At 46.8% G+C, this 14,700-nt stretch overlaps 1 protein-coding gene across 10 annotated transcripts in view; it reads left to right on the top strand.

Annotated features, from left to right (window-relative positions):
* nlk2 (nemo-like kinase, type 2) overlaps positions 1 to 14,700 on the top strand; it is a 204,689-nt gene that overhangs the window by 69,276 nt on the left and 120,713 nt on the right. The window contains exon 2 of one of the 10 annotated variants that reach the window (XM_072469780.1): positions 14,118 to 14,195. The exons of the other annotated variants lie outside the window; for them this stretch is intronic. Coding sequence (XP_072325881.1) covers positions 14,187 to 14,195 — 9 coding nt within the window. The 5' untranslated portion in view covers positions 14,118 to 14,186. The remainder of the gene's footprint in view (positions 1 to 14,117; positions 14,196 to 14,700) is intronic. 10 annotated transcript variants of the gene reach the window in all.

The following is a 14,700-nucleotide window of genomic DNA, read 5'->3' as shown; positions in this document are numbered from 1 at the left end:
CCACCTTGAATGGCAACACCCCCAAATTGGCCCCGCCGCATTCACCAGAAACACCTCACTCTTCCTGACATTTAACTTGTACCCACTCTCCAGTAGGTCCGACACAAACAACATCACATCATCCGCACACAATGACACTTGGTGCTCCCTGCTCCCCCTCACAAACCCCTGCCACACCATTGACCCCGAAGGGCCATTGCTAAGGGTTTAATTGCCAGAGCAGCAACAAAGGTGGCAGCGGACACCCCTGTCCCGATCCCCTCTGCAGTCCAAAACTCTGTGAACTCATCTCATTTGTACGTACACTTACCAGCAGTATTTTACGAGAGGTTATATAAGGCTCAACCCCCGGAAGGGAAAGAGGGAATGATGCGTTTCCTAGGCCAGCTGGAGTTCCCGAAGGTTGAGGAACAGGAGATGACTGGACTGGGAGCGCAGATTGAGGTGGAGGAGGTGGTAAAAGGAATTGGGAACATGCAGACAGGGAAGGCCCCGGGACCGGATGGGTTCCCGGTGGAGTTCTATAGGAAATACGTAGACCTGCTGGCCCCACTTCTGACGAGAACCTTTAATGAGGCTAGGGAAAGGGGGACACTACCCCCGACGATATCGGAGGCGACGATATCGCTGATCCTGAAAAGAGACAAAGACCCGCTGCAGTGCGGGTCATACAGGCCTATTTCCCACGTGAACGTAGATGCCGAGCTTTTAGCCAAGGTGATGGCGACGAGGATAGAGGACTGTCCCTGGGGTGGTGCATGATGATCAAACGGGGTTTGTTAAAGGGAGGCAAGTGAATGCTAACATACGAAGGTTGTTGGGGGTGATGATGATGCCCCCACTGGAGGGGGAGGCGGAGATAGCGGTGGCGATGGATGCAGAGAAAGCATTTGATAGAGTGGAGTGGGACTACCTGTGGGAAGTACTGAGAAGATTTGGATTTGGAGAGGGGTTCATTAGATGGGTTCAGCTCCTGTACAGGGCCCCGGTGGCAAGTGTGATTGCAAGTGTGGCAAATAGGCAACGATCTGACCACTTCCGACTATATAGGGGTACAAGACAGGGATGTCCCCGTTACTGTTTGCGTTGGCAATTGAGCCATTGGCCATAGCGCTGAGGGGCTCTAGGAAGTGGAGGGGGGTACTTAGAGGAGGAGAAGAGCATCGGGTGTCATTATACGCGGATGATTTGTTGCTGTATGTCGCGGACCCAGTAGAGGGGATGCCTGAGATAATGCAGACACTCAGGGAGTTTGGAGAATTTTCAGGATATAAATTGAATATGGGGAAGAGCGAACTGTTTGTGATGCACCCCGGGGAACAGGGCAGGGGAATAGACGATTTACCGTTGAGGAGGGTAAGAAGAGATTTCCGGTATTTAGGGATCCAGGTGGCCAGGAATTGGGGAACCTTGCATAAGCTTAACTTGGCACGACTGGTAGAGCAGATGGAAGAGGACTTTAGGAGGTGGGACATGGCGCCCCTGTCATTGGCGGGCAGGGTGCAGGCGGTTAAAATGGTGGTCCTTCCGAGGTTTCTTTTTGTGTTCCAGTGCCTCCCTGTACTGATTACAAAGGCCTTTTTTAAGAAGGTGGACAAGAGTATTATGAGCTTTGTGTGGGCTGGAAAGACCCCAAGAGTAAAGAGGGGGTTCCTGCAGCGCAGTAGGGACAGAGGGGGACTGGCACTGCCGAGTCTAAGTGATTATTATTGGGCCGCCAACGTGTCAATGATCTGTAAGTGGATGAGGGAAGGGGAAGGAGCGGTGTGGAAAAGACTGGAGATGGCGTCCTGTAGGGGAACTAGCTTAAAAGCACTGGCGACGGCGCCCCGTTCTCCCCGAAAAAATACACCACAAACCCAGTGGTGGTGGCAACTCTGAAAATTTGGGGGCAGTGGAGACGACATAAGGGAGTGACGGGTGCCTCAGTGTGGTCCCCGATAAGGAACAACCATAGGTTCATCCCGGGAAGGATAGATGGGGGATTTAAATCATGGCAGCGAGCAGGAATTGCGAAATTACAGGACTTGTTCTTAGACGGGACGTTCGCGAGTCTGGGAGCACTGACAGAAAAATATGGGTTGCCACCTGGGAATGCATTTCGCTATATGCAAGTGAGGGCATTTGTGAGGCAACAGGTGAGGGAATTTCAGCAGCTCCCGGCGCAAGAGATCCAGGACAGAGTGATATCGAGGGCATGGGTGGGTGATGGTAGGGTGTCAGATATATATATAGGGAAATGAGAGACGAGGGGGAGACGATGGTAGAGGAGCTGAAGGAAAAATGGGAGGAGGAGCTGGGGGAAGAGATTGAGGAGGGGCTGTGGGCAGATGCCCTAAGTAGGGTAAACTCTTCGTCCTCGTGTGCCAGGCTCAGCCTGATACAATTCAAGGTTCTACACAGGGCGCATATGACGGGAGCTAGGCTGAGTAGGTTTTTTGGAGTGAAAGATGGGTGCGGGAGATGCGCGGGAAGCCCGGCAAACCAAACCCACATGTTTTGGTCATGTCCGGCATTGCATGGGTTCTGGGTGGGTGTGGCAAAAGTGATCTCGAAGGTGGTGGGGGTCCGGGTCAAACCAAGCTGGGGGTTGGCTATATTTGGGGTTGCAGATGAGCCGGGACTGCAGGAGGCGAGAGAGGCCGACGTGTTGGCCTTTGCGTCCCTAGTAGCCCGGCGAAGGATTCTACTTATGTGGAAAGAAGCTAAGCCCCCGGGTGTGGAGGCCTGGATCAACGACCTGGCAGGGTTTATAAAACTGGAGCGGATGAAATATGCACTAAGAGGTTCGGCTCAGGGGTTCACCGGGCGGTGGCAACCGTTCCTCGACTATCTCGCAGAGCGATAAGGGAAAATAGGAAAGGCAGCAGCAGCAGCCCGGGGTGGGGGGGCTCACTTGGGTCTTCAGGGGTTTTATGTGTGTGTTTATGTATTGGTTATTTATATTTGATTTCACAAAGTTACTATCTTAGTTATTATTTCTGTTGTTTCTTATTTTGTTATTGGCAGTTGCCGATAGCATATTATTTATTTAAAAAACGATCAATGTATATATTATTACAAAGTTGTAAAATGGGAAATTTTTGTTTGATCGAAAAACTTTAATAAAATATATATATATATTTTTTTTTAAATGTCATCCACAATTTCACGGGTACAGCATCACAAACTGAATCTTCCTTCGATACAAGCGCTGCCTTGGACATGTTGAATCCAGCACGCCTCTTCTCCGCTCCAACATCCTGGTATATCCGGACACGATTCCCTTCCCATTCACAGTCTCACTTCTCCCTGGCCCACCACAAGATCTTCTCCTTTTCCACAACCGCGCAATCACCGCCCACGGTGGCTCTCCCGCTCTTTGCTTCTGCCTTAGGGACCTGTGGGCGCTGTTCATCTGTGAGGCCTTGTCCAGCATCCTCTCCTCCACAAACCCGGCCAGCATCCTTGACACGTATTTCGTGGCGCTTGTTCCTTCCACACCATCTGGCCGACCCACAATTCGCAGGTTCTGCCGCCTGGACCTGTTCTCCTGCTCCTCGACCGTCACTCTCAACAACTTGCATAGGTCCCCCAGAATTCCCACCTCTTGTCTCCAGGGCCGCAATCTGATCACCCTGGTCGGAGACCACCCTCTCCAACTCGTCGCCCTTGTGCCTCAAGGTATTTCTCTACCCTGTCCATTGATCCTCGCAGAGGTGCTACTGCTCCCTTCGACCCGTCGCCATGCACCAGGTGGCGAAATCCACCTTTGATGAAGGCCATCAACTGCTCCATCTGGGGCTTTCCCATGAGCGATGACCCTTCCCCCTCCGCCATTCTCACAATTGCTGCTGCACAAACAGGTCCCCTCCAATCCCTTAGCCAGGTCTTAGTCATGTCTACTGGCTATCAGACCTATCTTGGGGGGAACCACTTCGACACGACACCACTTTCCTGCCGGAGCTACCCTACTGACGGGTCTGAAGTGCTTAAACCAACGCCTTTGAGCCGGAGCTGCCCTGTGTGCGACCACTCACTTCGTGACCTCCACGAAATCTCCGTTCCAATTTTAACAGCGAATCCAGACCAGGGTTTCACACCAATCCTGTTAAGGTTTCTTTGTCTTAACTGCCGTGAAAACCGCTCACAATTGATTTAACTCTCAAACTTTAGAAGGCTGCTACCCCACTTTAAATCTGGTCACTACAATTACAACTACAACGGGCAGCACATAGCATAGTTGCTTCACAGCTCCAGGGTCTCTGGTTCGATTCCGGCTTGGGTCACTGTGCGGAGTCTGCACATTCTCTCCGTGTCTGCATGGATTTCCTCCGGGTGCTCCGGTTTCCTCCCACAGTCCAAAGATGCAGGTTAGGTGGATTGGCCATGATAAATTGCCCTTCGTGTTCAAAAACAAAAAGGTTGGGTGGGGTTACGGGGATAGGGTGGAGTGCTCTTTCCAAGGGTCGGTGCGGACTTGATGGGCCGAATGGCCGCCTTCCGCACTGTAAATTCTATGATTCTATAATTTAACTCTAAGAACATTTTGTTTCCTCTTCCTTGAATTCTTCTGAACAACAACTTGCTCTCTTCACTTAAATCCTGACTTATTGAACACTTCTGTTCATTTCTCGAGTTTCCATGATTATCTGGACTTTAGATTTCCGGCATCTGTTTTCTTAACCATTACTCCATAGTATGATTTTAATTCTAGTGAGGCTGAGAGAGAGGTCCCCTCTTTAGCCTTCCAAAACTAGCCGCTTCTGGCAGAGCTGTGAGAGTTGCCTTCTCTTAATTATCTATCCCTAAGTGCCCTCAAATTAGCTAAACTAAAACTTAAAAAGCTTCTCTACCTTAAAAGGTCCCAGTTGCTAAGAAACACTGCATACTCCTGATGGCCTATTTATTTACTCTTCATGCCATAGCCTAAGAACTTAACCAATCCCCACAGAAACAAACACCTTTCAAGCTTGAATCTAAGTACAGGTTTTACCGTTCCAGGCACAGAAACATTAAATTAAACCACTTAAAACCATACCTAATTTCCAATGTTTACCAATACAAATATAAATCCCTTAAAACTAACACTCATTGCTTTTCTACCATCTTGCTTTTTTTACCTAATTTCCCAGTCAACTTTAGCCAACGCCGCCTTCATACCCTGGTAATTGCCTCTATTTCAGTTTAAGATGCTAATTTTAGACCCACATTTATTCCCCAAAAACTGTACTGTGGCACAGTGGTTAGCAGTGCTGCCTCACAGTGCCAGGGACCAAGGTTCGATTCCGACCTCGGATGACTGAAGTTTGCACATTCTCCCAGTGTCTGCATGGCTTTTCTCCAGGTGCTCCAGTTTCCTCCCACAGTCTGAAGATGTGCAGGTTAGGTGGATTGGCCATGATAAATTGCCCCTTTGTCCAACGGTTAAGTGGCGTTATGAGGTTTGGGCCTAGAAAGGGTGCTCTTTTGGAGGGTTGATATTACAAACTCCATTATTTCTTGATTTCTAATCTGTTCTACAGTGTCTATACTGTTCGGGAGTCTCTTTTTAAAAATAAATTTAGAGTACCCAATTCATTTTTTCCAAATAAGGGGCAATTTAGCGTGGCCAATCCACCTACCCTGCACGACTTTGGGTTGTGGGGACGAAACCCACGCAAACATGGAGAATGTGCATACTCCACACAGACAGCTGCCCAGGGCCGGGATCGAACCTAGGACCTCGTCGTCTTGAGGCAGCAGTGCTAACCACTGTGCTGCCCCTTGTTAGGGAGTTTCTAAACTACTACCAACAGTGACTTCCTTTCTTTGCTATTTCTCATCTCTAACCAAACGGACACTATGTCATGGTCTTCCGAACAAATGCCTTTTCTTGCTCCCGACCTCATGCTTTATTAATAGAGCTAAACACCTCCTTTTCCTTTCTTCCTGCCCTCATGAAATGTCTCTAATCTCAAGCTCAGAATGGCTGAATGTGTCAATGAAATTTTCTATTCTTGTCACTATCCTGTAACCTTGCATCTTAAGTTCTGATAAAGATCTGGGCTTGGAACTTTCCAAATTTCAGAGAAAACGCTGGACTTCTCTGAATATCAAGACTGTTTTGGGGCTGGAAGTGGCTGAAATAAACACAAGGCTCTATGTTTTCGGGTTATAAGCTACTACTGTTTGACATGTGAGCTGTTTAAAAGATATTATCTCAAACTTGACTTCATACTGATCAGTTTACCGTGTTTGCTCCACAACTGTTGAGTTAAGACATTTTGGTATCCTGCTGAGCCTGAGTAGCCACTAGTTGTATTGGTTGTTCAGCTTCAGTCTGTTCCTGACCTGGCAAACCAGGCAGCCTTCCATGATGGTTTGTGCCTGAGTGGTTATTACTTGTTGAATATGGCTCAGGAACTCTGACCTCATGGCAGTCTGTCCTGCACTTGCTGGAAATAAAGATGTGAACTGAGATTGTGTGGGATTCATCAATCTGCTTTTCCTTGGCTCTCTTCACAACCAGCTGAGCTTTCCATTTATTTGCATGCTTCCAATGCTCCTCCAAATAGTCAGCCTTCAAAGGCTCGTATCTCACATATACATGTAATGGAGGAATGGGCATCCAGCAGGTGATCAATTTGCCATATAGTAGCTCATTGGCTATCAGTCGGTCATTGATCCATTGATCATGGGTGAGCCATTGCAGGTGTTGGCTGAGTAATTAATGTCTGCTGATGGGATTAACATGCTCCAAGAACGGTTTCCACCTCCGAATGAACCCTTCTACCGACCCTCGCAGAGCGAACTTGACCTTCTCTAACCGCAGGAATTCTGCCAGGTCGCTCACCCACACCCCTGCCTTCAGCGGCTCCAAGTCTCTCCAACAGAACAAAATCTGTATCTGGGCTATCAGGGAGGCAAAGGCCGAAACATCGGCCACTCACCCCCTGGTCTCCTGGATATTCTGACACCTCGGATATTGCCACCTCTGGATTGGTGACACCTCCACTCCCAGAACCTCGGGCATCACGTCTGATAACCCCTGCCGGATGCCCCTCAATCTTGGACACGCTCAAAACATATGGACGTGATTCGTGCCAACCGCCCCCCCGGTGCTCAGTGCCGACACCTATCCACTACCCCCTCAAAAAACATGCTCAACCTCGCGGTATCACAAACAGGCGCCCACAACAACATACCCTCTAAACCAAGTGCTGCCTACATTACCCCCACACCTTCAAAGCCAACACCACCACTGGACTAACTGAATACCTGGCCGACGAGAGCGGCAGAAGTGTCAATAACAAAGTCCTCAAGCTTGTTCCCCTACATGGTGCCACCTCCACCTGTCCCCAAACCAACCTCGCCGCCACAGCCCATTTTCTCACCATCACAACGTTTGCAGCCCAATAATTTATCAAATTCGGCAACACAAGTCCCCCTCCTCGCCCCCGCTCCAGAAAAGCCCGCCCCACCCGCGGCGCCTTCTCCGCCCACACAAACCCTGAGATCAATCCATTCACTTTCCTGCAAAACAACTTGGGGACAAAAGTACGCAAGTTCTGAAACACAAACAGAACCCTAGGCAGCAGTGTCCTTTTTACTGCCTACACCTGCCCAGCCAGCAACAACGGCAAAACATCCCACCTCATAAATTCTGCCTTCATCCCCTCTACCCATCGGGCCATGTTCAACCTATGCAACTAGGCCCAGCTCTGCGCCACCTGATAGAGGTATCTATAGCTCGTCCCCATCATCCTAAACAGCAACTCCCCTAACTGGTAAGTCTTTCCATTTTTTAATTAAAACATTTAGAGTACCAATTACTTTTTTCAAATTAAGGGGCAATTTAGCATGGCCCCACCCTCTCCCTGTGCGCCTGTGCACGGGGAGACACGAGCAAACTTCACACAGATAGGGACCCGGGGCCGGGATTCGGACCCGGGTCCTCAGCGCCATAGACAACAGTGCTAACCACTGTGCCACCTGTCGCCCCTGACCCCTAGACGATAGAAGCTTGTAACAAAGTAAGGGGAGTGCCGTGCCCCCCGCCCCGCCTCATTATACGCCCTCACAAGCAGTGGCCCCATTTCCAGCCCAAACATCTTATAAACGCCACTGGAAACCTGTTCGGACCTGGGGTCTGTCTCTCTACCTCTCTCTCTCTCTCTCTCTCTCTGTCCTCTTTCTCCTCTCTCTCTCTCTCTCTCTCTCTCTCTCTCTCTCTCTCTCTCTCTCTCTCTCTCTCTCTCTCTCTCTCTCTCTCTCTCTCCCTCTCTCTCTCTCTCCCCCTCCCCTCCCCCCAAGGGACTCCGACTCATAAAGACTCCTATAGAAAGGCACAAATACGCATTCGCCCTTTCCAGATCCATCACAACCATACCCCCTCCCATCCCTCACTCTACTAATCTCCTCTGCCTGCTTCCTCAACTGATGGCTTCCTTCTTGCCTTCTCCCCGTACTCATACACTGGCCCCTCCACAACTACCCCACCGCCTTCCCTGTCGACACTAACCCAAATTCATCTGGAGTCTCTATCTCTCCTTCAACAACCCCTCCTCCGGCGCCACTTCTGCCATCCTCAAATCTCATCAACCAACCTTGCTCTCTCCTCCCGCTCCACCCTCTCCCTGTGCGCCTGAATCGAGGTATACTCCCCTCTAACTACAGCCTCCCACAACATGGCAGCTGTGACATCCCCCCCCCCCCCCCCCTATCATTCATCTCCAAGTAGCCCCTAATGGCAGCCCTCACCCGCTCGCGCACACCCTCATCCGCCAACAGCCCCACATCCATTGTGGCCGTTACACCTCCCCTCGAACCACCCAGTGTGTGTATAGGGAGTATAGTAGAGGGCTAAGTACACAGCCTTGTGGGGCCCCGGTATTAAGGACTATTGTGGAGGAGGTATTGTTTATCCGTGCAGATTTGTTGCCTATGGGTCAGAAAGTCAAGGATCCAGTGGCAGAGGGAGGAGCCAAATTCTAGTTTTTGGAGCTTTGTTATGAGCTTGGCTGGGATTATGATGTTGAAGGTAGAGCTGTAGTCAATAAATAGGAGTCTGACGTACGAGTCCTTGTTGTCGAGATGATCCAGGCATGAGTACAGGGCCAGCGAGGTGGCTTCTGCTGTGGACAGGTTGTGGCGGAATGCGAATTGTAGTGGATCTAGGTATTCTGGGAATATGGAGTTGATGTGCCTCATGACCAACCTCTCAAAGAACTTATTACGATCGATGTCAAGGCACCCAGATGATGGTCGTTGAGGCAAGTTGACTGGTTCTTCTTTGGCACCGGTATGATGGTGGTCTTGAAGCAGGTGGGGACCTCGGAATGGAGTAGGGAGAGGTTGAAGATCTCTGCGAACATATCTGCCAGCTGATCGTGCAGGATCTGAGTGGCAGGATCTGTGTGTAAGACCAGGCGCTCCGTCAGGACCTGTCGCTTTCCGAGGGTTCACTTTCAAGAAGGGTGATCTGACTTCAGAAGCTGTGATGATGGGTATGGGTTGACAGCGGTTTGATGGTTTCCTGCTTGAACCGAGCATAGATTGCATTGAGTTCATCAGGGATGGATGTGCTGCTGCCGGAGATTCTACTCGGCTTCGCTTTGTCACCCGTTATGTGGTTTAAGCCTCCACAACTGACGAGAGTCCGTGACAGTCTGTGACTCTGGCTTGATCTGATATTGTCTCTTGGCATCCCTGATGACTATGCGGAGGTCGTACTTGGATTTCTTGTATAGTTCAGGGTCACCTGACTTGAGTAGGAAGTCAATCTTCCGATTAACCCATGGTTTCCGGTTGGGGAACGTATGTACTACTTTCTTTGGCACACAGTCTTCCACACACTTGCTGATAATGTCTGTGACAGTGGTGGCATACTCGTTTAGGTTGGTCACTGAGTTTCTGAATATGGACCACTCCACTGACTCCAAGCAGCCACGTAGGAGCTCTTCTATTGCCTCGGACCAGCACTGCACAACCTTCTTAACCGGATTCAAGTTTCTGCTTGCTTGCCGGGAGAAGGAGCACCGTCTTGTGGTCCGATTTTCCGAAATGTGGTCAGGCGATGGATCGGTAGGCGCCCTTGATTTTTGTGTAGCTGTAATCGAGGAGTGTTGGCTCCCTGGTGGGACCGGAGATGTGTTGGTGAAATTATGGCAGCACACTTTTGAGGTTGGCCTCGTTCAAGTCCCCGGCCACAGGGCTATTGAGAACTTTTATAAAGAGGAAACAAGCAGGGTTCTGTCTGAATGGAACAGTTTTGTTTGGCAGTCTTTGAACAGATCTTGTGTGTTGATGCAGGTCTCTTGAGAATAGAGCAGAGACTGTTATTGTATGTTATGCAGTTGGAAAGCGCAGAATGCTGAAGACGGAAGGGAAACATTGTGCATTGGGCAATGCCCACAGGTGCTGTTTTGTGTTGCTAGAACTCGACTGTTTGAAGGGGGTCTCTGGACTGTTGACCTGAGAAGAGGGGGTTCTGGGGCATGTGCCTTGTCAATGGTAATTGTTTCCACAGACTTTAGCAGGGCAGCATGGTAGCGCAGTGGTTAGCACTGTTGTTTCACAGCACTAGTGTCCCAGGTTCGATTCCCGGCTTGTTCTCCCCGTGCCTGGGTGAGTTTCATCCGGGTGCTTCGGGTTCCTCAAACAAAGACGTGCTGTTAGGTAATTTGGATATTCTAAATTCTCCCTCGGTGTACCCGAACAGGTGCTGGAATGTGGCGACTAGGGGATTTTCACAATAACTTCATTGCAGTGTAATGTAAGCCTACTTGTGACAATAATAAAGATTATACAAAGATGGGATACAGCTGCTGCTGAATGCAACTTCAGGATTGAAATTATTGAGTGGATTGTGAGAAATGCTATATCCCAGAGACAGAGTTAGAAAAATTGAAATAGCATGTGGCCTCACTTGTGCTGGGAGCAATGAGAGTGTCGGTAGCTGTGAGATTTTTCTTTGTGGTGTTGAAAGTGAAATATACCTTTTTGAAATATCCTTTGCATGTTCATTAATATTCAGATTATGTTATTAGTTTGCTTGCTTTGTTAATATCATTCTTAAGAAAATGAAATCTTGGCCTGCTTTAAGGGTTCTAAATGAATAGGTTCTCCTAGTCATGAAAGCTGACAGATACCTTGTATTCTCATGCAGGGTATATGAGGTGGGCCTGTCCCTAGTTCAACTTAAAATTTTAGCATTCTAACTTAATGCTACTCAAGTTAAAATAGAAGCTATATTTGGACAGGTGGTGGCATTGTGGTATTGCCATTGGACTGGTAATCCAGCGACCCAGGGTAATGCTCTGGAGACCTGGGTTTGAGTCCCACCATGGTAGATGGTGAAATTTACCTTCAATAAAAATCTGAAATAAAAAAATGTAATGATGACCATGAAACCATTGCCAATTGTCATTAAGGTAGCACAGTAATTAGCACTGTTGCTTCACAGTGCCATGGTCCAAGGTTTGATTCCCGCTTGGGTCACTGTGCGGAGCCTGCACGTTCTCCCCATGTCTGCGTGGGTTTCCTCCGGGTTCTCCGATTTCCTCCCACAATCCAAAGATGTGCAGGTTAGGTGGATTGGCCATGCTAAATTGCCCTTAGTGTCCAAAAAAAAGGTTAGGTGGGGTTACGGGGATAGGATGGAGGTGTGGGCTTAGTAAGTAGGGTGCACTTGCCAAGGGCCAGTGCAGATTCGATGGGATGAATGGCCTCTTTCTGCACTGTAAATTCTATGATCTGTGATTCGGGAGAATGTATTTGATAATGCAGCTCAAAGCAGCAGCTCCTCGGTAGGAAATTATCCAGGGTAGTGATCCATGCAACCTTGGAAAACCTACCATTTTAACTGGGGACTCAATGAGCTCATTTCAGCTAGGGATGCAATGCATTGCTATAAATTGGGTTCAGTATCTTTGACTGAGGTGTAGTATGAACTAGGTTTCCTGCTCTTGATTCCTGTCCATAAAACCTGTCCATGGGCTCAATTTTCATCTCTTTTACTCCCACTGTTTTTGAGTGCAGTGGAGAGTCGGTGAGATCAAAATTGCTTTAAAAAGTCTTGACATTGTGTTGCTCTTAATGTCCATAGTGTGAAATGGGCATAATCATGCAAGTGTTTCATTAATTTGAGAAATCTGGGATTTTATGATGTACGAAGGATTCTGATACAAGTTTGAGATTCCATTGGGTACTGCAGAAGCCCTGACGGCCTTACTAGCAGTCCTTGAAGGGACTGCTGGAGGTCGCACTGAAAGCATATTAAATGTAGGTTTATTTGTTTGTTTTTGTGGGGCCCACACCTATTGATTGTAGGCCCAGCTCCTGATTTCTGCTCAAACCTATGGAACTGTGCTCGACTAAATAACCATCCTCAAGAAAACAAGGAAAGAAGAAAGTTACGGAGGAAGGCAAAATCTAGATTAAAAGAAAAATGTTTGCATCTTGACATTAATAGACTTGACACATCTATTTAGTCATCCCATATCTTTATCCATTTTGAATAACTGTTATTCTGTTTATTGCATTTCATGTTCCTTCTCCCCCACGCCAACAGGCTATTGGGTGTACAGTGTCTTCCCATGACTATTTAAACTCAATTATTCCATATTTTCACTCTGATAATCTGAAATAAGATGCGTGTGTGGTAAAAATCTGAAATAAGTTTGGTGTGTGCTTCTGAGAAATGAGAGTTTGAATCCAGGTCCCCTGGTCTGTCTGGTGCTAAAGTAAACTGTAGTTTGTCCTTTCTGTGAATATAATGGCATGGATTTTTCATTTTTCTACAGATTTTCTTTGGGTCTTTGTTCTTGAACTTACAGTACTTTTGACAGCTAAAAGAGTACAGCACCCTCTAAAGGGGATCTATATGACCAGGGCAAAGAATTGTGTACCTTCTTAGCCAGTGAGAATGAAGAATCTTTACGGAGGCCTGCAGAATCTGAACCAAGAAACAGAAGTTTGAGTAGCGAATTCACTGTACGGAGGGAAACCGAAGAGATAAAAATCTAAGAAAAAGTTTGAAAAAAATCAAATTTTCTGAAATCTTCAATAGTTAAGATCTGAAGGAATGTGGCTCCACACTTGAAAATTAATTTTCTTTGGCAGAAGGGTTGTTTGGCAGTCATTAAGGCTTAGGATGTGCTGTTAAAAAAATTATTTATACTGGAATGGCTATCCCTAACTGACTGGGGAGCTTTGGATATCTACCACCATGCCCTTGTGTTGTGTCTTGATTCTAAATGTCTTTGTGTAATACAAGTATGACGAAGCAATCTAGAGGAGCAGGGCGACTCTGACAGCATCTTCCTGATTTCCGAGTATGTGTGGTTTTCAAAAGTTGCTCTGTTGTATTCTAAACAGTCCGTGCTGATAACGTCACAATTTATTTGCATTACAAAATCCAGGCCAATGTCTATATGAGTTAATTGGTTTGAGCATGGGAAACAAGTAGTTGTTGCAGTTGTGTGCATAAATTGCAGTGAAATCGTTTGGGGAAACTTGCCCAGCTAACTGCCAAAAGTACAAAAATTGAGAAAGTCCGACCTTTCTGTTAATTGTAGTTGGCTCAAACGATTCAAATCCTGTACTGATGAGAGCAAGAATTTTGGGTGTGAAAAGTAATTATGCTAACCCATAATAAAGAAATTCTGTGGCAAATATTTGCAACGTTAAATTATGAATCAGAATTGTTGAAATGTATTAACCAAAAAAATAAGCCTTTGTTGTCTTTGGTTGGAAAGCTGTTTTGCCTGTTATGGAGTAAAAAATAATACATGTTTTGGAAGGTGCAAAGAGCATTATATGACTAGTGGAATAAATGTATAATAGATGTGTTTGCAGATTTAGACACAACCTACCAAGCTTTTAAATCCACTTTGAAACAAGCTTTATTTTCCATTGTTTAAGGATGTAACCAGTTAATCTGGGGCTATTAAAACATGCATTTCAGTGATCTTTAATTATTGCAAGTGTTGTGGTCAGTACCACGAGTTTTAAACTTTGATCTGTGCAGCATTGAAAGCTACTGCTTCTACTTTTCCAAAAATTTGTTTTTAACCGATTGAAATAACTTGACTTGATTTTTAAAAAAACTTTCTGTGTATAAACGTAATTTTAAGACTGTGACCTCAATTTTCTAGGTGTTTTAAAACCCTTTAAGCAACACTGTTTGCCGCCAACAGGAGGCCAGCTAACTCTACCCAAAGGAGATGCGTCAGGTATAGCTGTGACATAAATTATAGCTGAGATCTAGAACATTAAGCATTAGTCTTAATTTCTTACAATTTTCCAGTTGTCTTTTGCTATCTTTATAGCACTAGTTGGATGTAAATCAAACTTGTAAAGTCCCAAACTGAGAAAATACTCATTTATCTCGACATTGCTTCGCCATATGAGAATTGTGTAGGATTTTCAAGTTATTACTGAATGTCACACAGACTAATGTCTGCTCAAAACTGAATTGAGATTGTCCAAGTTCATGGCTTTTGCAACTAAGTGTGGACAAACTCTCACCTTGGTCCGAATCAGTCCCAAACCTGAAATCTGAGAGGACAATTTGAAACCCCCAAGTTTGGTACTGAAGGCAAAAATTATACAATGGAGACAGCTAGTTTCATTCAAGTCCAGTTTGAAAATAGGTAAAAGAAACATCCTCATTTGTACGCGGGCAGTTTTGATTAATACTGTATTAGGACCAGCCCTGGGTGAGACCACAAAGGTGAG

This window comes from Scyliorhinus torazame, chromosome 12 (genome assembly GCF_047496885.1).
Source record: "Scyliorhinus torazame isolate Kashiwa2021f chromosome 12, sScyTor2.1, whole genome shotgun sequence".
NCBI classification, from domain to species: domain Eukaryota; kingdom Metazoa; phylum Chordata; class Chondrichthyes; order Carcharhiniformes; family Scyliorhinidae; genus Scyliorhinus; species Scyliorhinus torazame.
This window is presented reverse-complemented; position numbering and strand designations above follow the sequence as displayed.